At 39.8% G+C, this 27,881-nt stretch overlaps 1 protein-coding gene across 2 annotated transcripts; it reads left to right on the top strand.

The window, feature by feature from the left end:
• The first annotated feature begins 581 nt into the window (after window positions 1–581).
• On the top strand, window positions 582–25,912 carry ube4b (ubiquitination factor E4B, UFD2 homolog (S. cerevisiae)). Of its 2 annotated transcripts, XM_042491448.1 has the most exons (29): window positions 582–882; window positions 3,041–3,254; window positions 4,472–4,607; window positions 6,138–6,225; window positions 6,585–6,729; window positions 6,855–7,080; window positions 7,956–8,438; window positions 9,394–9,498; window positions 11,141–11,282; window positions 12,332–12,432; window positions 12,608–12,722; window positions 14,180–14,263; window positions 14,824–14,880; window positions 16,131–16,247; window positions 16,450–16,548; window positions 16,636–16,749; window positions 17,181–17,379; window positions 17,935–18,073; window positions 18,191–18,290; window positions 18,515–18,642; window positions 18,777–18,875; window positions 19,382–19,617; window positions 19,801–19,927; window positions 20,059–20,203; window positions 20,498–20,632; window positions 20,827–21,018; window positions 21,912–22,086; window positions 24,371–24,517; window positions 24,755–25,912. In XM_042491448.1, exons 1-29 carry the CDS (start codon window positions 859–861, stop codon window positions 24,817–24,819), a joined length of 4,137 nt encoding a protein of 1,378 aa, XP_042347382.1. In that variant the 5' UTR covers window positions 582–858; the 3' UTR covers window positions 24,820–25,912. The 2 variants fall into 2 exon arrangements, with proteins under 2 accessions (XP_042347382.1, XP_042347383.1); XM_042491449.1 differs by lacking the exons at window positions 7,956–8,438; window positions 9,394–9,498.
• Window positions 25,913–27,881: the final 1,969 nt, after the last annotated feature.

The raw sequence follows: 27,881 nt of genomic DNA, 5'->3' as shown, positions 1-27,881 counted from the left end.
GAGCGAATTGATTGATTTCTTTCAAAAACATGGGGGGAGGAGAAGAGAAACATCATCTTGGCAAGAAATGTCTCAGAAATTGCAAGAAATTAGTAAGAGGTTACAAGAAAATGACCTTAAAAATAGTTTTTAAAAAAGAGGGGAGGATTATTAGAATGTTACCTAAAAATGTCCAGAAAACTGTTTATGATTATGATAATTTAAATTAGAACTATGTTACTATGATAAAATGTATGGAAAATAAATACATATATTTTAGGATTTTCAACACTTTTTAAAGGTCTATTCCGTGTTTGTTTTCACCCCATGTTGGAGGAAATCAAACTAGTTTGCTTATGTCTCAAAAGGGTTAAGCGAGAGGGGGAAACTGTTGTTAGCATGGATCTGATTAATTTAAGGCACTAGCACAGTTCACTTGTAGCAAATACATTACAGTACTGAAAACCATTAGACTGAGACAAGAACATGCACATACATAACAGGTGAAAAAATACATTTCTCTGTGCGACACAGTGCAGCCTCACACCTCCACCCCCAAGTCTCTTTAGTCACGTGACACCGTGTAGAACCAAAATGGCCGCTGTTGTATTTTGACGTATAATAGCTAGCTACTTTTCTTTTTGTTTCATTCTTGGTAGAACACTAGCAAACGACAGACTTTTTGGAGGAGCTGTATCTCGCCACCCTCCGCATCCTGGTGTCCTAGTTTTTATCTTGTAGACAATCAGGACTGACACTTATTTGTTGAACGAGTTGGACTATGCATATTTCGGTCTAATACAGGCTGGCTAGCTGGCTCTGGCTGGCACACATTGAAGCAGTCGAAAGTGAAATAGCTAGCTAGCTAACCTAGCTGCGATGGAGGAGTTGAGCGCAGATGAGGTAAGGTGGCAATGGAAAAAAAAGCTCAAAATTATGCCGAAAATTAATGTAGCATTACTTTGTTAACGTTACAATTTATACTTACTTATTTTTTTTCCGTTTGACATCATGTCAGTCAAATTGTTCGCCACTAGCTGACCTGCTACTAAAGCTCACTGAGGCTAGCACAGTCCAAACTAAAGAAATGTATCCGCGACAAAATCACACGTTTAACGCGAGGTAAACACCAACATACACAAGTGCTTGTTACACGATGCGACCCAGAAGATGTTTATTTAGGAGAGTCGGTCAATAAAAAGTTTGACGTGTATATTTCAGTCACCATTGCCAGAACGTTAATTTAATTTAGCCGGAGCAAAATGCTAACGAGCTAACGTAACTGTTCACAAGCTGGTTTACGGGTTACATTTTTCCTCACACAAAACAACTAAATTCATATAAATTCACTGTGTTGTTTTCACGTGGCAGGTGTTTGCTACGTGTGCTGTTTTTCAAGATAACACTACATTGATTGATTTGGTATGTTTCTCTGCGGAAAGCTAGCTGACAGTTGCTAACGTTGTTTTGCTAACAGCCAAAAATTAGCCTGCGAGACGACTCAGCATAAAAAACACACCGGGCCACCATTGTGCAATCAACTGTGGGCCGACTTTGTGGACACTGAACTGTTCCCCTCGAACCACACACAACATTTATACAGATTTCTTTCTTTAGCACCTTGTGCCGGTATTTTTCTACTCGATCAACTAATGTACTGTTGATTACTGTAGTAATGGTCCTCTGTTGGACGACTGAGCACCATTAGTACATTAGTACTCACGTTTGACTTTGTTCATAATGTAGATTACACTGACTCTTTTTAACAAAGTCTACCTTGATCATGTTAACGCAACATATGAATGAAATCCGGTCACTGCTACAGTCATTGTCTTTATGTGTGGGGTTAGAAAGAAAAAATGAATTTAATAAACGCCTCACATTTCACATCTTATCCAAGCTGATCCATTCATTTATTCAGATAAAAATATGTCAATGGTTCATATACATTTCAATGGTCCTGCTAAAATATACGTTCAAATTATGTGGGCTGTACAGATAGATATTTTATTAATCTGGAGAGAGATTTAGGCACCTAGTAGTTCATTACATGACACCTACAAAAACAGATATACAAAGGGATATGAAATATAAACATGAGACTAAAACATAGGAATAAAATCATGCAGCAGCGAAATGATGGCTGAGTCCCAGGGTTGCTACAGAGAGTTGTTGCTACAGTAAATTTGCCCATGATGTTGTGCAAACGCAGGTTTACAGTGCAGGTATTGCAATCAGGATTCCAGCAAATCATTAAAAAGGACACAGAATTTCCATAATCTAAAGATAAGGCCTTAAATGCTAATAAATTGAATTAAATTAATTTTTCAAAAGGCTTAAAAATGCTCTGACATAAGAAGTTGGATATTATTAATCGTTTTTATCTTAAGTTATTTTGTAAAATCTCAAAATAATTGGTAAGGTCTAATTTTTCGTTAAATAATTTAATAGGTTCCTTTACTTACACCTGTCATGATGGGAATCCAAGCAGTGAAATCTCACATGTAGAGTAAGAAACACAAGTTACCCAGAAAACTGTCCATAAATGCCAGATATTTCCCACTTCTGTTGGTAAACCAAATACATACAGTTATAATAATATGTTTATTGTCCTCCATGTGTCCACTCTAAAAAGGGCTGTTTTTTCATCGTTTGATGGAGATGATCTGACTTTTTTTTTATGGGACAAAAAAAATTAATCATATTTTATGTGAAAATAACAATTTGCGCTTAAAAAATGTCTTTCAGTTGTTAAACTCGACTCTGAGTGGCATAAAAAGTCTAAGTAAAGTATTACATTTGCCCTGCCTTAAGCTGCAGGAACCCTGTGTAATGTAAAGTGAATAAATTAAATTGCAAGACCAGTGCAGGAACAATGAATACTGTGCCATGAATAATATGAAATACAGATTGAAGATACATTTATGAACAGATACCAATGCAAATACAGCTTGTGCAGAAGGCTAACTTAGCCGATGACTTGCTGTCTAGTTAACCTTTTTTTCTGAGCTTCTATAGTACTTCTAGTGAATGTTTTAATTTGCTGGTATATTCATTCAAGATCCGCAGAAGGCGGCTGGCGCGACTGGCAGGGGGACAGACGTCACAGCCCTGCACCCCTCTCAGCACACCCCTGACATCCCCACAGAGAGAGACACCCCCTGGACCCCTCCCTGGACCCTCAGGTGCCGCACCCCAGCCACCAGCTGCCTCTCAATCATTGGGGCTCAATGTCCACAGTGGTACCCCTGCCACATCCCCTATGGGCACCTCCGGTAAGAACTGAAAAAGATATACAGCTTTTGAGAAGTATTTAGCCGTTTTTTCAGAGTTTCTGTCATTGCAGGCTACACTGTCAGTCATTCTTGCAGTTTAAGATTTAACAGCAGGCCAGGATACAATCAGCTTTCTCCGGTCGTCGCCATAGAGTTATTGTCGTCAGCCTCTTTTGTGATTTGTCGTCAAACCGTATCATCCTACTCATCCTGAGGCATATTATCTCGGAGGCTTGGAAGATAAACAACTTGGTTGTTTGCGACGCTGAAAAGGAGCTTTATATTTGGACCTTGATATTTGAACAGCAAGAACCCTGAATGACATTAACACAAACTGCAGCAGCTTGTTGTGATCGCCGGTGTCCCTGTGCGACACAAAGTGTAGGTCTGCTGTACAGACTGAGAATTGTTGCTTTTATGCATTGCTCTAGAAAATACACTAGTGAGCCATCTATGGGTTGAGCAACAATTTCCTGTCATTGTTTGCTGGTATGCACAGATGTGGTGTTGTTGCTGTAAAATGCTGGGTTTTAGGGTGTATAGCATCAGTAGTACTTTCCATAATTGGTGAAGTTTGTAATTTGCATCTTGGAAGTTTGGCAAACCCTCATTGCATGTTAATGCACATGTTATGAATGTTATCCTTGACACAGTGCAATCAGTAGTGACTTGTTGATCCCAGCCCTTCACCCACAGTAAGATCCTGGGTGTTAATCAGCTTTCTCTCTACCTGTTTGCTTTAATCAGGGCTTATAAAGGTATGGCACACCATGTTGATCTTAAAAACAGGATTCTGAGCCTTTGCTAATATAGTGTGGCTAAACAATTTGTTCTTCAACAAACAATCCTCCTGACATAAACAAAAGGTGGCTGCTTAAAGTTTGTTAACAAAGACTACTAAAGTGCAATCTCATATTGCATAAAAACTACATCATAGCATTATGAATATAAGATATTAAAAAAGAAAACACATGAAAGACTTAAGTCAAGGGCTGCACTGGCTGCAAGTACAAAACTATAAATTAGCCTCAAAATAGGTTTTTAGAGGAGAACTTGATGATGAAACTGTGTTTGAGAACCTTTTTTCTCTGGTAGGTCTCTCCAAAGTGTGTGGGCTTTGATTGCAGAGATATGATCAGTTTAGTCTTTCAGAGAAAGAGAAAGGCAAAGAAACAAAACCTCCAAAGGTACTCAGTTGTGGTGTTTTTCTTTTGCAGGGGTGGCATATGGTAGTCAGAGCAGCGAGGGTGTGAGCTCCCTCTCCAGCTCCCCCTCAAACAGCCTTGAGACGCAGTCCCAGAGTCTGTCCCGATCGCAGAGCATGGACATTGACACTGCCTCCTGTGAAAAGAGGTAAGAGTGCTTTCAGTTGCATTTTGTGCTGCCCAATTGAAAAGCTTTAGAAATCCCATGAAAATACAAATTTTAAAATTACACTCGTTCAAAAATCAATGTTTTGATGATCAAAAACTCCTCTCCTGTGGGCTTGAAAGGTTGCTGTGCTCTGCCTGATTTACAGTTATAGTATATTCCATCTGCAACAAGTTTTTACGATTAACACCGAAAAAGTAAACTGGAACTCTTATTCTCAAAATGCTTACAGAAATGCTATGATTGTTTTTATATAAAGATGTAACAACATTGAAGAGACATTTTTTCCTTTGATGTTACTTTAAAAAGTTATATTCTTCTTTTGTTGTTTTTTTTTAGCAAACATTAATAAAAAAATATATAGTGTTTCATATCATGGCTGCATGTTTTGCTTTTGTGGGATCTGGTTATGAAGTCTGTAGTAAAAGAGACGTGACAAATGTGACACGTCATATCGAGGTTTGATTGTTAGCATGGTCTGCTTAAGGATGAAGAGAATAAAAGTCGTGTTTTGACCCAAAGTTCCTGGAACTTTTAGTCCCAGGGAAAACCTTTCAAGAGCTAAAAGATTCCTTTGGCCCATTGTTATCTGCGTTTCCACCACAGTGAGAAGACATGTGAAGATTAGGCAAATTAGTGCGCTGACATTTGAAAAAGCAACATGACAGGATGAGGGCGGCTGGTGGTCACAGAGGTGAACACTCTGCTGCCTGCAATTCAGTGTGCCTGCCTGCTTCATCTAAAAAATATATTAAAAAAAAAAAAATGCACTTAGGTTGGTTTGACTGCAACATTTCACCTACTGCTGCATAGTATGACTGCAAATTGTATATCATGAATGAAATGCAAAGGAGGAGGATGAATCCAAGAGTATCTGTCTCCATAGTAAATCAACTGTTAAGTGTTGGATTTATTTGTGCTCTAGACTGTAACTGCTTTGAAAAAAAAGAAAAGAAAATAACATTGGATTTCTCTTATTCACCAAATTTTCTCACAGCATCACAAGGCTGTCTCTCTCTCTCGCTCTGTCTTTTTTCCAGACAATATACAGTCATAAAACACATAACTTAACATACAGTTACTACAGAACAAAAAAGAGAGAAAAAAAGGGCTATCTGTCTTTTCAGAAGTTTATTGGGAAACTGTCAGTAAGGCCTTATTTTACTTGTAATGTTATCATTAAAGAAAAATATTCTCTCCTTGTCCTAAAATGACCCTTTATTTATACTTCAGTATTTCTTTCTTTTATGAATTAAGAGATACATGAGTTCAAAGCAGTAGCGCTGTTTATGTTTGACCAATCGGCGACAGCCTCCTTGCAAACCTCACCCTAAAATTTCCTGCACTCTCAGAAAGTATGACTCCCCGATCAGGGACTCTTTTTGGGGTTAAAATGTCCTGATACCTGTGGTGGAAATGCAGTGAGCTCCTCAAAAGGTGCCTTGTCCGTGGAGAAAATTCCTGTGTTCAAAAAAGGGTTTTACTGAGTACTGTGCCTCGGTTTTATTGCAGCATGTCCCAGGTGGATGTGGACTCAGGGATAGAGAACATGGAGGTGGAAGACAGCGATCGCAGGGAGAAGAGGAACTTGACTGAAAAGGTAAACAGCAGCAGTGAATATTACTCAAAAGAGAATGTCTTTCATCCTTAATTACTTGGCCTGCTTGACTTTGATCATGCCGATCTTGAGATCAAGTGAGTCTTAAAATGAAGAAACATTAGAGGAGTCTTTGGGTGTTTACAGAAGGTGATTAGGGATGCTATGTTTTCTTGGTTTAATTTTCATTAATTTCGGTTCATTGTTATGTACCAGTTGTCTGTTGATAGACCAAAATGATCATAAGATACAGAGAGTATCATAAGAATCAAATTAATGCTTGTCCATTTGGCACTTGGTCTTTAAGTGGTTCTAGACTGTTATCAAACTGTGACTGTTGCATCTTTATTTCTGCTCCTCAGGAACCCTCTGCAAACTCAGATGTCTCAGAAGAACAGGCCCTGCAGCTCATTTGTAAGATCCTCCGCGTATCGTGGAAGGAGCAGGATAGAGATGTCATCTTTCTCCCTTCACTGGCTGCAGAGTTCCACCAGAACCCTAAAGATGGTCGGTCACTGAGCAACGTCGTAACTCTGTCACCTTCATAGGCTGAGTGACTCTGAAATGGCAAAGTTTTGTTTACTTACTGCGTTTGATAACTTGACTGTTATTTTTTTTTCTCTCTCTTGTAGTATACTCTGACTTCAAAGACCTGATCGGTCAGATCCTGATGGAAGTCTTAATGATGTCCACTCAGTCACGTGTTCACAACCCTTTTGCTAGCTTGACCGCCACCTCTCAGCCAATTGCAGCAGCCAAATCCCCAGACCACCGTCTGACGCTGCTGCAGCCCTCCAGCCAAGGTGGCAGCCCCATGTGCCCCAGTGCTGGGTCATTTGGAGCCAGCTCTCTGTCCAGGCAAGTTCCTCGAATCAGTGTAATGAGCTCTGACAGTAGCCGCGTTTACACAGACATTGCGCTATACGGCCACAACAAAGTCCCCTCTTTATCTGTCTGCATTTTTACACAAAACCAGTGTGTTGTTAGACATACATGTTGAGCGTGTGTGATGATACATATGCATTGCGGCATCCCGTAAAAGAGGCATGACAGGCGTTACATGTAACGCAACAGCATCGACCTCTCGTGCGGCAGAGAATATAAACATAACAAAGGCATAACATGTTGATCACAATCATTTACCGTCTGTTACATGACGGCTGATCTTGCCTTCTGCTCAGAGGATAAGGAGCTCCTGAATGTCATTGTTCTCATTATTTGCAGACATTTACGCCCGTTGTTCTTTTTTTTATATTAGCCGCTAATTGCTACAGCTGCCTTTTAAATCTCTCGGGGTGGGTCGTACACAAAAACACGTCGTCAAAATGTCACACCCGTGCAGCCCATGGTGACTTCTTCCCGGCTTTATGTTTTACACTGGTGTTGTTACAACGATGTTACTACCTCCAGTTCTGGCTCAGAGGCAAGACCACTCTGCCCCCCCCCCTTCAGCGACCAGACATTATAGACAGAACGAAGAGGCAGCATAATGACGTCATATTCCTGCCTTGAACAGGCATTGTAAACGTGGCTAGTTTAACTCCCAGGGACAGATCAAGGATCTGAATTGGTCGCTTACACCCTTCCTCAAATGTGTGCTCATTGATACTTAATTGATTTGGAGCTGCCATGTGTGATTTGTTTTTTTGTAGATTCTGCTTTTATCATTTCTTGTTTTTAAGACTTGGAGGTTTGATGAGTTTTGCCAATCATCGTCTCAATGTTGTCCACAGTCTGTATGGGTGTGGTAGTCCTCAAACGGTGGCTTTTGATGCAGCCAAGAGGACCTCCCCATCTCTCCCCACTTCTAATACAGCGTCTGTACCTTCCACACCCTCGACCCCGCAATTCACCGTGCCCCCTACCCCACCTGCTACAGCTGCTGCTCTGAGACACGGTCTCAACCCTCCATCTGCCCCCATGCCCATCTCCCAGCGCTATCGGCCTTACTCCATCACCTCTCCCTGGGGGGCTCCTTCCCCCTCAAGCCCGGGTCAAAGAGGATTTAGTTTCTTTGGACCCTCTCCTAGCCCTGCAGGGCCCTCTGTTCCTCCCAACACCCCAGTTCCCGTGCCACCACCCAGCCCCCAGTCCCTCTCCTTGAGGTCACCTCGGGCTCGCAACCAAGCCTCCTCCACACCCCCTCCCCTGGTGCCCCCTTCTCCCAGATCGAATACCCGACAGGCCGCCTTTGCCTCCAGGATCCCACCGTCTAGGTATCTCATCTGCCATTTGCATGTCAGCGTGTGGTGCACACGCAAGCAAACATACTAAAACCTTAACGTTTTGTGAACCACCAGATTTTTGGGTTGAGTGTGAGCTGAAAGTCTTTGGCCAGATCCCTTTTTGTTGTTTACTTAGCTTCTAATTTAGCCAGTTCTCATCTACACAAGTTTATAATGATCTCAGCTGGCTAATATTTGGACTGATATTCTAAAAGTCAGTGAACAACCTAATATTTTAGCATTTTTATGTTTAAAATCTTAAGTCTCTTAAAAAATGGAGAAAAAATAAATAAATGACGTGTATCTGTTACAAGTACCCAAATTGTGCTTAAGATTGAGGTAATTAATAAAACACACAAATTAACATTTAGACTCCTTATATTTCAAATGAGTTTCAATCACATTACTTAAGAAATATCTAAAATGCTAATATACGAGGTGTTCTGACAATTAACAGGCATTTTAGTTTTAGTTAGTGTTAATTTAGTAGTGCTTGATGCTTTCATTTAAAAAGATCTAACCCTTCTGCAACCAGCTTATATTAGAAATAGTTTAACAAACATGTTTTATAGGTCTCGCATTGCTGTGAGATTCTCGAGCAAATAAGACGTGGCTCACGCCTCCTTGCATTGGCTTGCTCAAGACAAGTTGTGTGAGTGAATGTGACAGTCAGTTCAGCTATCGGTTAAAAAATGTTCTGACAGTGTGTAAAAGCTGCAGACAAAATGGCATTAATGAATATTTAAAAAGCAGCACGAAAAGTAGTCTTCAAGCAAGCATGCAACCCTCCAGCATCCTTTCCTCTTCCTTGTCCTCTTTTGTTGTGACTTGTTACCATTCCACATTTGTCTTTGTGCTTTTTCACTTCCCTTCTGTCTCCTCGTCTTCGCACAACATCCTCTTTTCTTCCAACCTTTCTCCTCGTGTCTTTTCCTCGTCATGTTAGCCCCTTGTCGTTCCTGTTCTATGCCCTCTCTGACATGTCTCAGGACAGCAGTGATGAAGATTCTGAGGAGGAGGAGGATTTTGCACGGGTTCAGTTTGGGTCCAGGTACACCGCTGCACGGTGTGTGTGTTTGTGTGTGCTTGCTCAGTTATGTGCCCACTGCATGTTCCAGTGGGCCCATGAGGCTTGCCACTAACGGCGCACAAACACACCTGAGTAGAGTGATTCAGAAAACAAACCGATGTGGTTAATTCATCTTAAATCACATTTTCTTCCTTTAAAACCAAAAATTATGTGGTCTGCTGATGCACAATAGTACCGACTAATAATACTCATCGATACACTCCCATCAATCTGCAATCTTTAGAAACACAGCTAAAATCAAGTTAGTTAGGTAGTAAACATGCTGCCCCTAACTAACTGCCCCTAGTGGGATTAATAACGTTGTTTGAAGTGAATTCTGTTGAACTGAATTATGTCTGTTTGTCTTTGTTCCCCAAAATATCATGGTTAATGACTTGCGGGCTAGAACTTATTGGCTTTTAGGAAAGTGGTAACTGTGTCAGCTCCACATTATAAGCAAGGCATTTTACAGCAGACGTCTTCCGCAGCTACACGGAGCCCGTGGTGTGCTTCGTCTCTCGCTCCCTAACCAATACAACTTTCTTGTGGGCAATGTATTACCTCGTCTGAAACGTGTTATTATGAGACCCCCACTTTTCAGTAATCAAATCAACTTCCTCCCAATGTTATATCCCACCTGCCTTTCCTGTTTCAGTTGGAAATAATTTACGATACTGAAGCTAGATACTCGATACATGAAATGCTATTTCATCTGGATTTATTTGAAGTTATTTATCGGCCTAGTTTTACCCATTTAACGGGTGAAGTAGGCTCACTTTGTTTTTTTTTAATTTCAATGAATATGAGCAGTATATTTTTATGAACAAGAAAATCCTGCACATCCCAGATAAATAATCCTCAGAACATGTAAACTTGAAGGTAAAATTTCAATGTAATTTAATCCAGTTAGCATGAGATCATTGTATGTAAGGTAGACATAATCTGTGTGTTTTATTTATTGAATGCGTGGGCAGCATCATTGGTGAGAAAGGGGAGTCTGATTCCCTCCTATGTGCGTTTATTTTGCTATCTAGTTTTTAAGTGTATAGGTTTAGTTCAACTTGCATTGCATCCCTGTCCAGGAGAAACTGTTGTGAATTAAATTACATTGTTATTTAACATTATAATGTGTTGATTTCATTTTTAGCTTCGAGAGCAATCGTAACCCCCGGCAGAGGAGGTCCCTGCTTTGCCTGTGTCTAATGGACAAATAACAAGTTAACTGTGTTACCTCCTGAGGTTTTTCATGCTTTGAAACAACTCGCATGCTGGTTTTACAGTTACAGCTGACCACTAACAGCAGTTTAAATCTTGTCACCTTGACAATTAAATGTGGCAAGCTGAATCTTAAAATCAGAAGCAAAGACTTAACAGAAACAGCTCTTGAATGTTTAATATCATAAGTTTCTCTTTCAAGAGCCCGCTACTGAGATGCTGAAATGCTGGCATTAATGCTTCATAGTTTGTTTCTTTCAGGATCCTTGAGAGTGGGTTTGAGTTTATTAACCATACGTACAAGATTGTTTTTGATGCTAACCGTACATTTGTCTGTGCTGCAATGTTTTCTGTTATCTAATGAGCCCATCTGTGTCCCTATTTTTGTGTTTTACCTTTTGGTGTACAGTCTTGGTGCATGTGGAGGGGGAATGTCCTGCGATTCAGCCAGCGACCGCTTTACCATTGAAGCATGCAAAGAGACAGAGATGCTGAACTACCTCATTGAGCGTTTTGACAGTGTTGGCATGGAGGAGAGGAAAGCTCCCAAGGTAAGAGTTAGAGATGAGCTCAAAGCATGAAAGCGTATCCAACATACTAATTATTTAGGTTTATACTTGTAATTTTGTGTTTCTACTAGAACACACTTTACCTTCAGATCCTTAACAAGTCTGAGAAAGCATTAAATTCATTCATCTATAAATAAAGCCATAATTTGTATTAAAAATGTCTTTAAGCAATCTTTCTTTCTCTCCTTCTTTTTTAAATAATCTATTTTCTTCTTCCTCTTTTTTTCGTTTAATAATTTATTGAATCTAACATCACACAGATTAGGATAGAGTAACCAACATCACTCATCCATTTACCATATCCAATCGAATGACAGATTTAAGCATTTTGTCAAGGCAAACCAAAATATCCAATCTTACTATATATGTTCATTGTTTTCTGCTTGTTCCATTCTAGAAAGTTTTTAATCTCATCAGCATTTGAAGTAGATCATTTAACTTTTGACCTACAAAATCAAAAATCACAGACAAAAGCATCTAAACACACATGTTACAGCAGTAATATGATCCAAAATTGGGGAGAAATTGACAACATTTGCAGCCAAGTTTGCATGTATCCTCAACATGAGCATGTAGCCTGGAGCAAATGATGATCATCTCTCATGAGCTGATGTCAGCTTCTCTTAAAGGTAGAAAAAAACCTGCTGAAAACAGAGTATCCAGAACACCTTAAAGCCTGATGCTTTTGCTCACAGTGATTACTTTATTTATGTTTACTTAATTATTCGATTTATATATATATGGCAAAAAAATCCTTGCAACCATTCTTCTTATTATAAGAACTGCAGAGTTCTTTTAAGCTTTTTCACCGTGTCTAAAGTGGTTACAAAATGTCCTGAGGACGGAAGAACAGTCTGTACCTCAGACACTAGCTGCAGGCCAGATGGTCTGGAAACAAGTGAGGGTTTTGCTCGTCAAAGAACATCGTGATTCAAGTCCAGAGAGATTTTCTGTGAAATCAACAGCATACATTTTTATCACACCTCTAACCGTTTTCTCTCCTCTCCTATCCTTTATTGCTCCTCTCTCAGATGTGTAGCCAACCAAATGTCAGCCAGCTTCTCAGCAACATTCGCTCTCAGTGTATTTCCCATGTTGCCCTGGTCCTGCAAGGCACCCTGACCCAGCCGCGGTAAGAAAGCCAGCCACATGCTGTGACAATCTTTGGGTTATTTTCTAATCTGCCATTACATTTGTGTGCATTCTGTTCTGTTTTATTTCAGTCTCCATAGCAACTACTCTGTCACCTTGACTCCAGAAACATTCATTTGATTTCTGCACAATGCTTGTCTGTTTTCTGCGTGTAGGAGCCCCCTTCATCAGTCTTTGCTGGTACCTTATCTGCTGTGTCGGAACCTTCCTTATGGCTTTATTCAGGAGCTGGTGCGCATTACCCATCAGGAGGAAGAGGTGTTCAAACAGGTGGGAAGCACGTCCTACCATTTTTGATACACAGTGATACGTACTCAGGTTTCAGACAAACCAACACTCCTGTTCACTCCTATAGGCAGATGGAACTTCATTGTACTGTCTTTTTTTAATTAAAAAACTAAATCTTGTCTCTTAAGGCAAGAACAAAGGGCCACACAGTCCATGTACATGGAGTGATACCAGGTTTTGGGCAGTTGTCCTAAAGCATCATCACAGTGATGAAGAAATGTCAGAAAACTTTATACTGAGAGCTGGACGTGCAATTCTGCAGTTTTTACATAAACAGTTATATCCCTATGTTAAAACACACTTCACATGAAGTTGACTTAAACAAAATAAAAAAGAAAAAAATCTTGGTTTGTCTTTCCACTGTTCCAACAATCACCAACTCAGTATTTTTTGTGTCGAAATAAACCCTAGATTCACCCAGTTAGATCTGAAAACATGCTACCTCTGTGCACATTAAAATTTATATTTTTTTTACATGGGGTCTGGTTGGTTTGGTGATAGTGCATTTGGGGCTGTTTCTGGTTAAAAAGAAATGATCTTACTTTTAAACCAAAAGGCCTGTCTCTTTAAAGTCCTGTCCATTATGTGGTCAGACACTTAGAGTAACAATCTGAGCTTATCAGTGGCAAAAACAAACTGTATTATTTGATTTAACTTGACATGCGTAGATTGGTTGAGTGCAGTCTGTTTCGCTGATGCTGGCTGCAGCAGTCCTGCTTGACCAATTTTGAAAATATTGCCCTACAATCTGTGTGTCACTCAGACACACAAACATGGGAAAATAGGATCCAGGTTGAAAAATGAAGAAGTTACCCTTAAGTTCTTTTCTTATCTCTCCTCAGTATCATTGTTGGTAGTTTTTTTCTACCATTTGCAAATCCCTGTTATATTTTTGAAATAACTGATTCAGAACCGCCACTCGATGCCTGTACAGTTAATTGTATTCCATTAGGTTCTGTGCTAGCCTCACTTTTCCCAATTTCTTGTAAAAGATATTGGCAAAACTGTCATTACTAGAATGGGATTTCAGTGATATACCAGTTTCAAGGTATACTGTCGTGTGAAAATGGACGGTTATCATACCTTTTACATTTGCTTATTTATTGTATTGAGAAAAAATGCAACTGGACAGAGAGTCTTACCTGTGCATGCACATCTCCTTTCCTCCTTGACTGCTTTTCAGACTTTTTACACATACTTCCATAACAAAAATGGTTTTAATTTTCAGGTTGTTGAAACAAAAAAAACCCTTAAGTTTTCATTCCTTTAAGGGTCATGGTAATGCAGTCGTATTATATACCATGAAACTGTGATACATGGGATTTTCTAAAATGGTTATCCTGAAAAGCTTACACAGTCGCAACCCAAGTTCTGTAAACACAATTCTAAAAAACTGACATGACAGAGATATATGACATGTTTGATGTCTTTTTTTTCAGATATTCATTCCCATCCTCCATGGGCTGGCACTTGCAGTGAAAGAATGTTCCTTTGACAGTGACAACTTTAAATTCCCCCTCATGGTAAGGAGATGTTATCTTGGCCTGACGAATACAGGCAGGAGATGAGACTCAATTAAGTAAAGATTGCAGGGGGACATGCAGAACAGGAGGCCTTAATGAGGTCCTGTTAGCCTGTCCGATAACCTGTTTACTCAGTATATGGACAGCTCCGGATGTCCCACAAAGGAGAGCACTAGTTTTGTTTGTGTTTGTGCACACGGGTATCTTTTGTGGCAATGATGATAATACAGTGATGATAATCCTACAAGGAATCCTACAGATCTTTTATACCAACATAAACAATCTTACTGAAGACAAATACTCTGTTGCTGAGATGTTAAGACTGTTTTTCTCTAGTTCGTCTCCACCCTCCACTCCTGCACAAATAGCTAATCAACGAAACGCCCGACTTCGTGTGAATGCAGCATAACAAATAAATAATATCTTCACAGTTAAATTGTTTCTTTTTCTTAATGTAGGTGGTCATACCATGCGACCCGGTTAACCTGTAAACCAAGTATGAGTTTTGAGGAAATTGTCACTTGATGCATTGGATCAGTTGTGTTTTTTGGTTTTTACAGGCATTAGCTGAGCTTTGTGAAATCAAGTTTGGAAAGACTCACCCATTGTGCAATTTGGTGAGTATACCTTTGGATGGCCAAACCTACATTATGGCATTGAAATGTTCATCATCATGTCCTCATGACTGATTATTCAGGCTGTTTATTCCTCAAGTCACCAAACAATTTAGTTCTATCAAGTATGTGCAAGTCTGGCTTTTGTCTCTGTTGTTTATAACTTCATCATACCAAGGTGGCCAGTTGACATCAGCATGAAAGAACGTGTTCTGCTTATTTTATGGCACTGAATCTTTGTGCCTCACAGACGAAGGGCAAGAAAAATCCCCTATGCGTGGAAAAGGACTGAACTTTTATTTGAAAGGCTGTTGCTAAATATAAGTTCTTAATCTCGTTTAGCTGCTTGTTAATTTATCATTTTATAAATATCACAATTATTGCATATTTATTGTAAGTCAAATTACAGAGGACCTATCTTGCTAAACACTTGATTTCTCTCATTCTGTCTGTCCTGGAACATTGTTATTCATTCTCTGTCTGAAATTATCTGTTGCAGTACATGTCTCTATAAGACTGCCTCCTGAAAAGCCCAGCTGGGGAAATGACTGTAACAGAGAATAGGGGTGCTTTCCACCTTGAAAACTCAACAAAAAAAAAAAAAATCGAAACAAAACTCTTCACAAGTGGACCTGTTCCAGCAGGAATATGATCTGAAATTAGGGGGAAATTGAAGTGTAACTTAACCCCCAGACTACTTTTTTCAGTTGAAAAGCATTGTTTATGGTTATGAAGAAGTGCTGTGGCTTAATTCAGGTCCAGCTCTCCCCTCTAAAGGCTGAAACCTGGCTATTGCACTTTAATTTTGCAATTGGCTGATCAGTTCCTATTAAGCATGTTTTCCTCATTAGCCAAACCCCTCGTCGCCACCCTCTTACCAAGTGACACCACCCTGTTAGTTATTCAAGTTTTGAGCACAGTCAACATTTTAGATTTATTTTTTGTGTATGTGTGCAGGGGGGCAGGCTGTGAATAGACAGGCGGCACAATTGAATGACTGGGTGTGTCTAAGCCCCCCTCCCATTCCTGCCCATTTTTGATACTTTTTTCACATTCCAGGGAGGAGGCACTCAAGCCAAAAGTGAGGAAATTAGTTTCTCTCTTACAACCCAGGCAGCCAAGATGACATATTAACCCTGATGTTCGCATGTAGCTTTATGTAGCAGTGTATTTAATGTGTTAAATGTTTGGGGAATGACAACACAAACCTGTCTAACCCTATTTAATATGTCTGTCGTGGTTCTTTTGTGCAGGTAACGTCGCTGCCTCTGTGGTGTCCCAAACCTCTGAGCCCTGGTTGTGGCAGAGAGATCCAGAGATTGTCCTATGTGGGAGCCTTCTTCAGCCTCTCTGTGTTTGCTGAGGATGATGTGAGTTGTTCTAATCAGTTATCAACAGACCACCAGAGTTTCGCAAATATACAATGAATTCTCATACTTTAAAGTTCTGCCAAAAGCTGACAAGTATTCTGGAAAGGAGAACAGACTTAATGCAATAATACAGCAAAAATAATGCAAGAAAAGCTGTTAATGTACAGACAATCTTAAATGACTCATTTTTCTTTTTCTTCAGACAAAAGTAGGAGACAAGTATTTCTCTGGCCCAGCAATCACCATGGAGAACACACGAGTCGTCAGCCAATCATTGCAGCACTACCTGGAGTCAGCAAGAGTGAGTCTCGGCTTCATAATGGATTAATTCAGTAGCTGTCCTTTTATTGGAGAATAATGTGTTAAAGTTATTTGTCATCTTTTTCAGGGTGACCTCTTCAAAGTTCTTCATAACATCCTGTTAAATGGAGAAACGCGCGAGTCAGCTCTTAATTACATGGCAGCTCTAGTCAACTACAATGTGAAGAAAGCTCAGATGCAGGTAAGTTGCAAAAGGCATTTGTCACTTCTCCAGAATTATTAAAGTAAGTTTCGTTTTGAATTACCAAGTACGCACAGGAGAGAAATCAGTCATCATTGTTATTGCTACGCTTGCTTGCTAGATCACTCAGGCTACATAGAGGCCACACTCTGATTTCATAGATTGACAGAATGAGGAGCGAATGTTTGAATGTTGCATGCATATTTTGGTATTTTGCACTAAATCATAAAAAAAGTGTACTTCTATTAAGTTTGAAATTTAAATAATTGAATGGAGTATGCAAAATATCTCCACAATTATGTAATACAGACTCACTATACTGTACTTTAAATAACTGAAATTAATGTATTTGATTTCTATATTTTTTGCTGTTTTTTGTCATATTCTGTTCAGCTTTTAAACAAGAATTTGACATTGTTCTTTTCTCATAGACTGATGACAAGCTGGTGTCAACAGACGGCTTCATGCTCAACTTCTTATGGGTGCTGCAACAGCTGAGCATGAAGATCAAACTGGAGACAGTCGACCCTTACTACATTTTCCACCCACGGTGTCGCCTTGTTGTCAGCCTGGAGGAGACGCGTCTGAAAGCCACCATGGAGGAGCTCAAGAGCTGGCTGAATGAGCTGCGTAAGTTGACATAAATCAAACCAGACAGATTTATGATTGTGAAGAATGCTTGTTTTTATTAAACGTTTTGTGTTTGATGTTTGAAATGCATTATTGATATTTATATTAAAAGTTAGTTGAATCCATCGTTCATAGGCTGCTACCATTTTGAGAAATCTGTTAATTACATTTGGAGGAGCCATTTTGCATACCATCAGTTTTCAGAGTGATTCATCAACAAGCCAGATCTCTGATTTCTTTTTCTATGAATCTAATTAATCTCTGATGAATCATCCTTCTGCCTCTGCCTCTGCTGTGTTTGGAGTCACTGACATAAAATAGCAGCTCCACATGCTGTACTGTAGACAATTTATGTCATATGTTGCGATTTAAATAATTCATTAAAAAATGTGGACATGTGACCCAATTTGGCATGATACACTAGCCTACGTTTTTTTTAAGGCAATTAAGCTATATATGATATTTAACTGTATGATACTGGCAGACTGTTTCTGACTGATGGTGATATGTGTTTTTATATCAGAAACAATTTATTTTATTTGTTCAAATGGACAGATGAAGACCCCACCAAGTTCTCAGAACCCAAGTTCCCCACCGAGTGTTTCTTCTTGACGCTGCACACCCACCATTTGTCCATCCTGCCTGGCTGCAGGCGTTACATCCGCAGGTTGCGAGCAATCCGCGAACTAAACAGGTATTTATTCATTATTCAGGGACAATGCAGATTGATCATTGTCACTATAAAAGTACACACTTTTATTCATAGCATGTTCAGTCTGTGTGTAATTTAAAGGTGTTTTTCCCATGCTAGGACTGTAGAGGAGCTAAAGAACAGTGAGAGTCAATGGAAAGATTCTCCCTTGGCTAGTCGACACAGAGAGATGCTGAAGCGATGCAAAACCCAGCTCAAGGTCAGTGTAACGTCCTCAGAGATGCAACCACCATTTTTCTGTAATTGGTAAAATCCTGAGCACTGATATAAAAGTTCGGCTCTGCAAGTATTTTGCTCTCAGTTTACTGTATTTGGACATGAGAGGACTCAGGACTATCCTTAAATGCTGAAACATGCAAGATTCCATGACAGAGCATATTTACGGCGACTTGATCCTCATTGTTTGTGACTGTGTCCTGTCAGAAACTGGTGCGAGCCAAAGCGTGTGCTGACGTGGGCCTTCTGGATGAGAACCTGCTCCGCAGATGTCTGCAGTTCTACAGCACGGTCATCCAGCTCATTCTTCGCATGGTGGACCCTGCTTACCCTAAGTGAGTTGCCTCGCCACTGACAGACGGACTGTTGTGATACTGATGTAAAGAAACAGATGTAGCATCACACAAAGAGGATATTATTATAAATCAAGATGTGTGGACCATATTTTTTTTCTTCATTCCTCATACAGCATTAACCTGCCACTGAACCCCGAGATTCCCAAAAGCTTTGCTGCTCTGCCTGAGTTCTACATTGAAGATGTGGCTGAGTTTCTGCTTTTTGTCGTGCAGTAAGTTTATAATTTAGTCTTGTGCATTTGTGCCGTCGTTCAACTGTGTTTTATAAAGATATCTTTTAGATTGGAATCGGAAAATCTTCACCCTGTAACATGTCTATTGAGATGAAAGGGCAATGTAATGTGAGGAAAACATAGATATGAAATGTCTACAAAACTTGAAAAATGTGTTTATCAGTACACTGATAATTTTTTTGTGCTATACATCAGTGTCAACATTAGGATTGCAGTGGTTTGCCATCATGGTATGAAAGTTATTTATGGTACTGTGTACATTTGCGTATCTACAGTATTTAGAAAATGCTACCTGATGGAGAATTTTACCTTTATTTTACAAAGGAAGACTTTTTACACAAACTTACACTCCAAAAATGGTTTCAAGTTTCAATTATAATAAAGTGTTATTAGACTATAATTTTGTGATGCATTGTAAGAAACACACAGAAACTAAAGTCAAAAGTGAGGTCAAAGCTGTTTTGTTTCATCCCTTCTTCCTCCAGGTATTCTCCCCAGGTTTTATATGAGCCGTGTGTCCAGGACATCGTCACCTTCTTGGTCGTGTTCATCTGCAGCCAGAACTACATCAGGAACCCCTACCTTATCGCCAAGTTAGTGGAGGTGCTGTTTGTCACCAACCCTGCTGTACAGCCTCGTACTCAGCGATTCTCTGAAATGATGGAGAACCACCCGTTGTCTGTCAAACAGCTGGTCCCCGCCCTCATGAAGTTCTACACTGGTGAGTTCTATGTACACTGTAATAGTAAGATGTTGTTGTATTAAATGGGATATAGTGTGAATTGTAATCTGAAAAAGAGAAAGAAAGTCGTTTCTGGTCTTTGTGTAGCTGACCCATACTTATTTGTTGTTGTGAGGTCTGGATTCTTTCCTCTTTAACTTAAAAAGTGTCTCTTCTGGTTAGATGTTGAGCATACCGGTGCCACCAGCGAGTTCTATGATAAATTCACTATACGGTACCATATCAGCACTATCTTCAAGAGTCTGTGGCAGAACCTCGCCCACCATGGCACCTTCATGGAGGAGTTCAAGTGAGTTAGCGTTTCATAATTTGTGTTACATAAAAATGACACAATTTAGTTTTGAATCGGTGGCTGTTTGACTTCATTGAATTTTAACCTGACATACTCTTCCACCTTCTTTCGTGTTTATTCCCCTCCAGCTCTGGCAAGCAGTTTGTGCGCTACATCAACATGCTGATTAATGACACCACCTTCTTGTTAGACGAGAGCCTTGAGTCCCTGAAGCGTATCCACGAAGTTCAAGAAGAGATGAAGAATAAGGAGCAATGGGAGCAGCTGCCTAGGGTCAGTGCTGAGCAATATAGGGTTTATTTACCATGTATTAAATGCATGCAAATGAGCTTAATGTTCAGCAATAAAACACAGAATTAAAGTAATAAAAAGTGGTTAGGAATCACAGTGCTAAATCTCCAAAAGGAAGAGATAAAAACATTAGGCAGCAAAGTCAAAATGGTATCAAACCGTAATTGTGTGAGTTGGCGCATTTAATCACCTCACTCATATTTGTGCACATTTGTGAAGGTGGCTTTGCAGAATAGCTTACAATAATAGCGTTTGTATTTACCTGCAAACTTCCAGGAGCAGCAGCAGAGCCGCCAGTCCCAGCTGACTCAGGATGAGAGGGTGTCTCGCTCCTATCTGGCTCTGGCCACAGAGACAGTTGAGATGTTCCACATCCTCACCAAGCAAGTCCAGAAGCCTTTTCTCAGGCCTGTGAGTGTCGCTGACCCCACTGCACACTTTAAAAAGTGGTCACACTTTTAACTTGATATGTTCTAGGCTCTATGAGTGGCAATGTATTCTCAATTATAGAGTAAGAAATATTGTAAAGGCAACATTATCAGCCTGAATTTGGGCACCCTGAGACCCACAAGCTTATTCTTAGCATTGCCGTCGTCTTCTTACAGGAGCTCGGGCCTCGTTTAGCTGCCATGTTGAACTTTAACCTCCAGCAGCTCTGTGGGCCGAAGTGTCGGGACCTGAAGGTGGAGAACCCGGAGAAGTATGGCTTTGAGCCCAAGAAGCTCTTAGACCAGCTGACGGACATCTACCTGCAGCTAGACTGTGCCCGCTTTGCTAAAGCGATTGCAGATGATCAGGTTGGCACTGAGGTTTACAGTTTGTCACAAATACAATATTTTCCCTCTAAGATTAAGATCTAGGTTTTGTGAGAAACACTTGCTGACTCTAAATACAAAACACAAGTAGGAGTTTGTCAGATGAATTATGAGAAAAGGCTACAGGCAATTGTGGTAGACCTTCAAAGGCATGGTCAAAACTTATGAGCATGATCATTTTGACCATGCCTGTAGGGGTGGACGATAAATAGAATATACTTGATGTATCGTGGCTTGTTCCACATGCGATGCATAAAATGACTATCATGAACATCAAGTATAAATTGTCTCATTTTCTTAGCCACCAGAATGAGACTCACATCAACATTTTGTCTTTCCCTCTCTCTCCAGCAACTCTTACAGACACACACAAAAAGCAGGGCTTTTTGCAGAGCTCCAAACTGTGACTATTTAGTTGCAAACTTAGCTTCCGTAGGTTAATATAGCATGCACTGAGGAATTTATTGCTTTAAATGACTACATTTTTGCTTGACATTGATCAGACATCCATCTTAAAACTAGCAAAAAAATAATTTGGATGATAAAGTTCTAGTTAAAAGAGGGTAGTTATATGCACATTACGTAGGTGCAAGGCGACCAAAAAACAAAGTACATGAGGAAAAAAAGGTAACACCTACACACTTCCTCCATGCCACACAAGTTTATTCAAGACGTTTCGATCCTACAATGTTTCAAAAAGACAGCGTTTCGTACCTACTTGGATCCAAGCAGGATCTGTTGCTTGTTGCACACACAGTCTTAACCTATGAAAGTCAGTAAAATAGAGTTAAGGTAGTGAATACTCACATCATCTTAAAGACGCTCTTCTCTTGCAGCTCCTCTATAACAGTTCCCTTTTTCTGGTTTATGTGCAGCGGTCGTACAGCCGCGAGCTCTTTGAAGAGGTGATCTCAAAGATGAGGAAGGCTGGTATTAAGTCCTCTATTGCCATTGAAAAATTCAAGCTGCTATCGGAGAAAGTGGAGGAAATAGTCGCAAAGAACTCCCAGTCTGAAATGGACTACAGTGACGCACCTGACGAGTTCAAAGGTATATGTGTGTGTGTGTGTGTGTGTGTACACAGTGTGGTTAAGCAATATACCTTTTAATTCTACATATCTAGTACAGGTTAACTTGTCCGCTTTTCTGACAGTCCCATGTTATCAGAAGAACCAAAGGCCTGTCTAGTGTACATGTTTATTTTTCTTTTTTCTGCATAGTCGCCATTATAACAGAGGCCTAAGCCTGCATGTGTTTAGATGTTAGTTCAAAATTCCAAATCCTTACATTTGGTCACATTTTTAAACAAAATTTTCAAGTTTAAATTTAAAAATAAACTTTTCTGTGGTTACCCACATATATGAACTAAATGAATCTTTTGCCCCAAGCAGGAAAATTCACTCGCCTTGAAATGTGATGTGACCTCAGGTCAGTCAGTGCAGACAGACAGGATCATCAACAGCGTTTGTTGCTGTTGAATTCCAGACATTTGCAGGGGCTTTTGCAGCTCATAGAGGTCATATAGACAGCTTAGAGCAAGGCTATCCTGTAACCACAGACTTAATATAATCTAGAAAGAGAACGTGGCCCACATACCTCCTTTGATTCGCTGATATGCCAGCCAACCCACCACAGTTGACGGGAGTGTGCCATACAGGAGGCTCAAGTATCGTCTTTCTCTGTGGTTAAATTCTCCCACGCCAGGTGTTATTTTTATAATGCATGAGTCCTACTGTAAGAACCCTGTGACATTTCAAAATAGGGCACACTTTATCAAAAGCTCTCATTGAGTGTTTATTGGATATTTGCTTTACTGGTGTTTTGATAGGTGCATCAGTATTTCTGTCATATAAAACACAATTTTTTGAGCGGTTGGAGTTCAACTTGTCACAGAGGTTTGATGAAGACATGGGGCTGTTCACAAATTCAATTGGCGGAATTATAAAACCAGGAAAGGTAGCTCCACCAGATATTTTCAGCAGCCTATACAAAACCATTTATAGCTTTGGTTTATGAGAATTTTTTTTACAAAATACAAATGAATGTTGTAAAAATATCAGTTTTTATGGTTTCACATTTGAAACAACAGTGAAGAACCAATAAAAAACTGAAGCGTGGATGGAACTGTGTCGCATGAGAAAATGTTGATTTATGAAAGAAAGATTGGCGGCGGCGCTATACTTTCGCTGCACTTCGTGCTCAGTCTTTACTGCATATGTGTAACTCAACAGACATGAGAAGGAAGCAAGATGGCTCACTTGTTTGCTATTTCCGACCACTACAGACCGAATTAAAAAGTTATGTACAATAACTTTTGGGTAGATAATCCGTGTGCCACATGCATCGAATAAAACTGTGCAGCGCAAACACTAACTCAAATAGTTTTTAGCCACATTAAAAGGGCATCCCACAAAGAAACTCAGTTTAAGTGTATGCTATATTTAGAATATTTTTCACCGCTTTACCTTGACATCAGACAGCCTTTTCTGAAAGGGAATTAAAGCTATTAAATAAAAGCCACCAGATTGCTTTTATAAAATCAATAATTTTACTTTGCAGAACACTGCGTTGCTGGTCTACCACGGCCTAAATCATTTGGTGTGTACAGTAAAGTGGACCAAATATTCAAAAATAGCACACAGATAGACTTTTTTTTTTTTGGTGGCTAAAATATGTTTTGTTGTGGCCCTGTCCTCAGAGATAATCAAAGATGATAGAAAGCAACAAAGTACATAAAATAAGCATAGCAGAAACATCAGACAGGTCGGACCACTGTGTTTAACCATACATCTGTTACAGTTACAGATGAAAACGACGACAGAAATCAACAAGTTAGCTGTCACAGTCTATATATAGGTAACATATTTATTCACAGCGGTATACCAGATTTATGTACGTTGGACCACCTGGAGGTTGCTTCTGGGCCGGATGCCAAATGAAAACGCCTACCTTACATGGTAGTTATACTGAATTTAGTTGTGGGTTTTTTTTTGTTCTTTTTTATTATTTTATTTTGCTTAAATCTTAAGCTAAGGTCAATTGCAAAAGCTCGAGGGTAGATTATCTAGATGAATGCACAATGTTTGGATACCAGCCCTTCTCCAAACACAAGGAGCAGCCTGTTGAGCAGGCTATGATGTTTGTTTTTGCCTTTTGAAGTTAAAAAGAGGAAAATGGGATACGATGACAATGGCTTTCTCTCTGATAAAAGAAAGGTGCAAGTGCTGCTTCTGAAAAACTCACAGGAGCATAAGCTCCAGGATTGTCAGCTCAGTCTTTTGCTTACAGTGTCAACAGTGTTTGTAAAAATGTACATGTGACTTTATTATAACAGACCCTCTGATGGACACACTGATGACCGACCCTGTGATGCTGCCGTCGGGCAACATAATGGACCGATCCATCATCCTGCGCCATCTGCTCAACTCCCCAACCGATCCCTTCAACAGGCAGCCGCTCACAGAGAGCATGCTGGAGTCAGGTAATGTTACTGCAATGCCTTTTCACCATTAACTTACATGTAAAGTTTTGTTCGAGGTAGGCCGGAGCAGAAGTCTGTCTTACTAGGAACGGCAAAGTAATCAAGTAGTTTTAGATTTGCAACAAGTGATTGCAGAACATCTAAAATGAATGAATGAATGTCAAATGAAATTATTGTCTGTTAGATTATTAATATCAGTTTCTTAAATGCTGTTAACATCTGTTCTTAATTCTGCAGTCCCTGAGCTGAAAGAGAGGATCCATACCTGGATGAGAGAGAAACAGGGCGGACGGCCTGTCTGAGGTCCACATGTCACCAACGTCTGGCCTGCTAACCATCATTAAGAGAGCTGTCCAAATCGCCTGAATTCAGTGTCACGACCACCAATGACAACAACAAAAAAAAAAAAAAACATTTTGAATGGAGAAAAATAAGAGACCTGATTTGATTTTTATTCGCATTTACCCTTTTTGTCTCAAACCATTATCATGGTTCTAAAAAACAAAATATAATAAAGTTAAGACTTTTAAGTTTTTCTCATGAGTTTGTGTATATATATATCAAAATATATACATATATTTAACAAGAGTTAGGTAATGCATTTTAGTGCTGCAAAAATACACCACCAACAGGTTTACCAGAGAGGTGCGTAGAGTCACTTCATTGATCATTTTCCTTTACGGTTCTCATTTTGTTTTGTAATACTCTGTATGTTGGCTTCATTAAAGACTCGTGATTATAGGGAGAGGGGAGGGCAATACATTTGGGAGAGTGTGGGTGGGTTCTGAATAAATTGCTAGCCCCGGGTTTTCATTATCGAGACTGTGACAATGATGAACTTGAGTCCACATGATGTATGCTGGGGTCCCAGAGCTAACAGATGCACAATTTGTGCTAGTAGATGAATTTCAGATCTGGGAATATCCATTAAGGATGTAGCTTAACGTGAACTAATCCTAAATGTCAGCTTCCTTTTGAGTGCAGTAGGAAGATAAGCAGTGGTTAGTGGTTTACCAAAATACAGTATGTTCAGTTATTCCTTTTAGTCACATGTTCCCTGCTGACTTCCATAGACTGAATTTACTTCTTGTGTGTGCATGGCCTCAAGTCCAGAACCTCCTAAGCGCCTCATGGACAAATAACCCTCTTTTAGGCGAATTGGAAGGAACATGAGAGAATGTAGCATGACCACCAGTAACACCATTGTAGGAGCACACCATTAAAAGTCTGCTCTCCAGAACCACTGACATCTCACGTTAAGATGGGTCTCTTTCAAACGGCACTGTACCTAACATGACCTTGCTGACCTTAACTGTACAGGAAACAATTTACTTTAACCACATACCTGTTTTGGAAGCTAGGGTTTTGAACTGAAATAAATGATGATGCACATTATTTCACAACTCGTCACTGTGTTTTCCTCAGATTGATGCCTTAGATCGTTTTTGGCCATTTTTAAAAATTAGTTTAGCATTTTTGACCCCTATGAAAAGGAATTTGCATCACACACCACTCTAAAATGTCAGATTACACAAAGTCTTTAAAGAGAGCAGGCATGCAGCAATCCAGGTTACTGGGTAATATATTACAAATACAATAAATACCAACATTGCCGATGAAATCATTCAGGCAAAGGCAAATGGCATTACAAAAACAAACGAACAGACTCATTTCACAAATGTTGGCCCCCCTAATCAATATCAGTATAACTTGTCTGCCTGTCAGTCTAATGTCATGCACACATGGACATATCACCACCCCAGTAACAACCTCCCTCTACCAGTAACATCAGTGCCCCACCTCCACATTCCTGCAAGGACCCTCAATACTACAGCAGCTGATACATCTAAATATCAAACTACTGTTCCCACCACCACTACATCCATACTATTACCACTGCACCGAGCTGTTTATTTTTTTTTCTAAAATACAAATTACTATAATTTTGTTTTTGCTATATGTATTATTATTGTTATTTATTTCATTGGGTTTACCCATTGCACACATGCAGTTACACACATTAACGTGGGTGCCATATTTCATGTTTTCCTAAATTTAATTGCTTTTGCAAGATAATAGAATTATTTGGACTACTATTTTACCATTTTTTCCCTTTTTGTTGTTAAATGAAATCAATTAGGAAATTTTTAAAAATATATATACACGTTACAACTGAGAGGGTAAAACTATACTTCCAGGTCTCTCAGAAGCCACAATTTCACCTTTCTACTTAAAATAGTGATGGATAGCGATTTTCTTTTTTTATGTGCAAAGATAACTTATTCCAGTTCCCAGCAGCACATGTTTTCGTAAGTGTGATTTCCTAAACACAGCAGCTTAGTCATTCTTCTACTGTAATAGTTTGAAACTAATGGATTAAACTTGGCAACTGGCCCAAGTTTATTGGCAAGATTTAAACATGGGGCATAATTCACGGTAAACTGGAGCAGTTTGTCTAGCAGAACAATAATTTCCCCTTAGTCCAGCAGTACTCAACTTTCTTTGCCCGGGGGCCACTTTTACAAAATGACAGGAGACTGAGAACCAAACAAATGTCAATAGTATGTATCAGCATATATAAAAATTTGAACTGCCTGTCACAACCTTACCATCTTTGCTGTCCTCACACATCTGTGCCAAAAGACACATCCAGTCACAGCAGCATTGCAGGTCAGCTGTCTGCAGGGGTGTTTCAGGGATTGAGGGCAATTGTGACATAGCCTGAATCTCTGTCAAAGGATCAGGGAAGGTAAGGAAAGTGCCCTTGGCACTTTAAAAATAAAAATCGTAAAAATGCTCAAATTTTATGTTTTCTATGCACTCTGATATCTTATATACATTGAAAGGACAAAAAAATATCCCAGGATGCATCCTTTTGCAGGCCACATTTGGCCCACGGGCCACAAGTTGGGTCTCACTGCCCATTTAAGTGATAAACCATGATTTTAAAGTTAATCTTTGTTGTTGTTGCAATCAACCTCAGTATAGTATTGCTGACATTGTGAATTTTATGAAATAAGTATAAGAATCTTTTTTTTTTTTTTTTTTTGAGGCATTGAAATGTGACCATTGATTGGATGCTCCATCTCTCGCTAGACGGCGCTCTTTGCGGTGACCCTGGGTGTTGCGGTGACAGCGGTGCGGGGAGCGGTGGGTAGAAATCCTGCAGTGTGGCGTCACGGCAGAAAAAACAGAGAGGCCCCACCCACTCCCGCCTCCTTCCCATCCAGAGTATTCCCATTGGCTCTGCCACACATTAGTCACCGGTATCTCGTCCTTGATTGGCCCTCCCGGCTGTCAGTCAGCGTGGCCGAGCGAGGCAGTTGACGTAATCTCTTCGGTAAATCAAGGCAATCTATCAATT

The sequence above is a fragment of the Plectropomus leopardus genome, chromosome 8, assembly GCF_008729295.1.
Source record: "Plectropomus leopardus isolate mb chromosome 8, YSFRI_Pleo_2.0, whole genome shotgun sequence".
Classification (NCBI taxonomy): Eukaryota; Metazoa; Chordata; class Actinopteri; order Perciformes; family Serranidae; genus Plectropomus; species Plectropomus leopardus.
This window is presented reverse-complemented; position numbering and strand designations above follow the sequence as displayed.

Coding starts and splice junctions, on each gene's coding strand:
- ube4b (XM_042491448.1), top strand. CDS start 859: ATGGAGGAGTTGAGCGCAGATGAG. Junction 3,255..4,471: donor ATCCCCTATGGGCACCTCCG/GTAAGAACTGAA, acceptor TTTCTTTTGCAG/GGGTGGCATATGGTAGTCAG. Junction 14,881..16,130: donor CTCACCCATTGTGCAATTTG/GTGAGTATACCT, acceptor TCTTTTGTGCAG/GTAACGTCGCTGCCTCTGTG.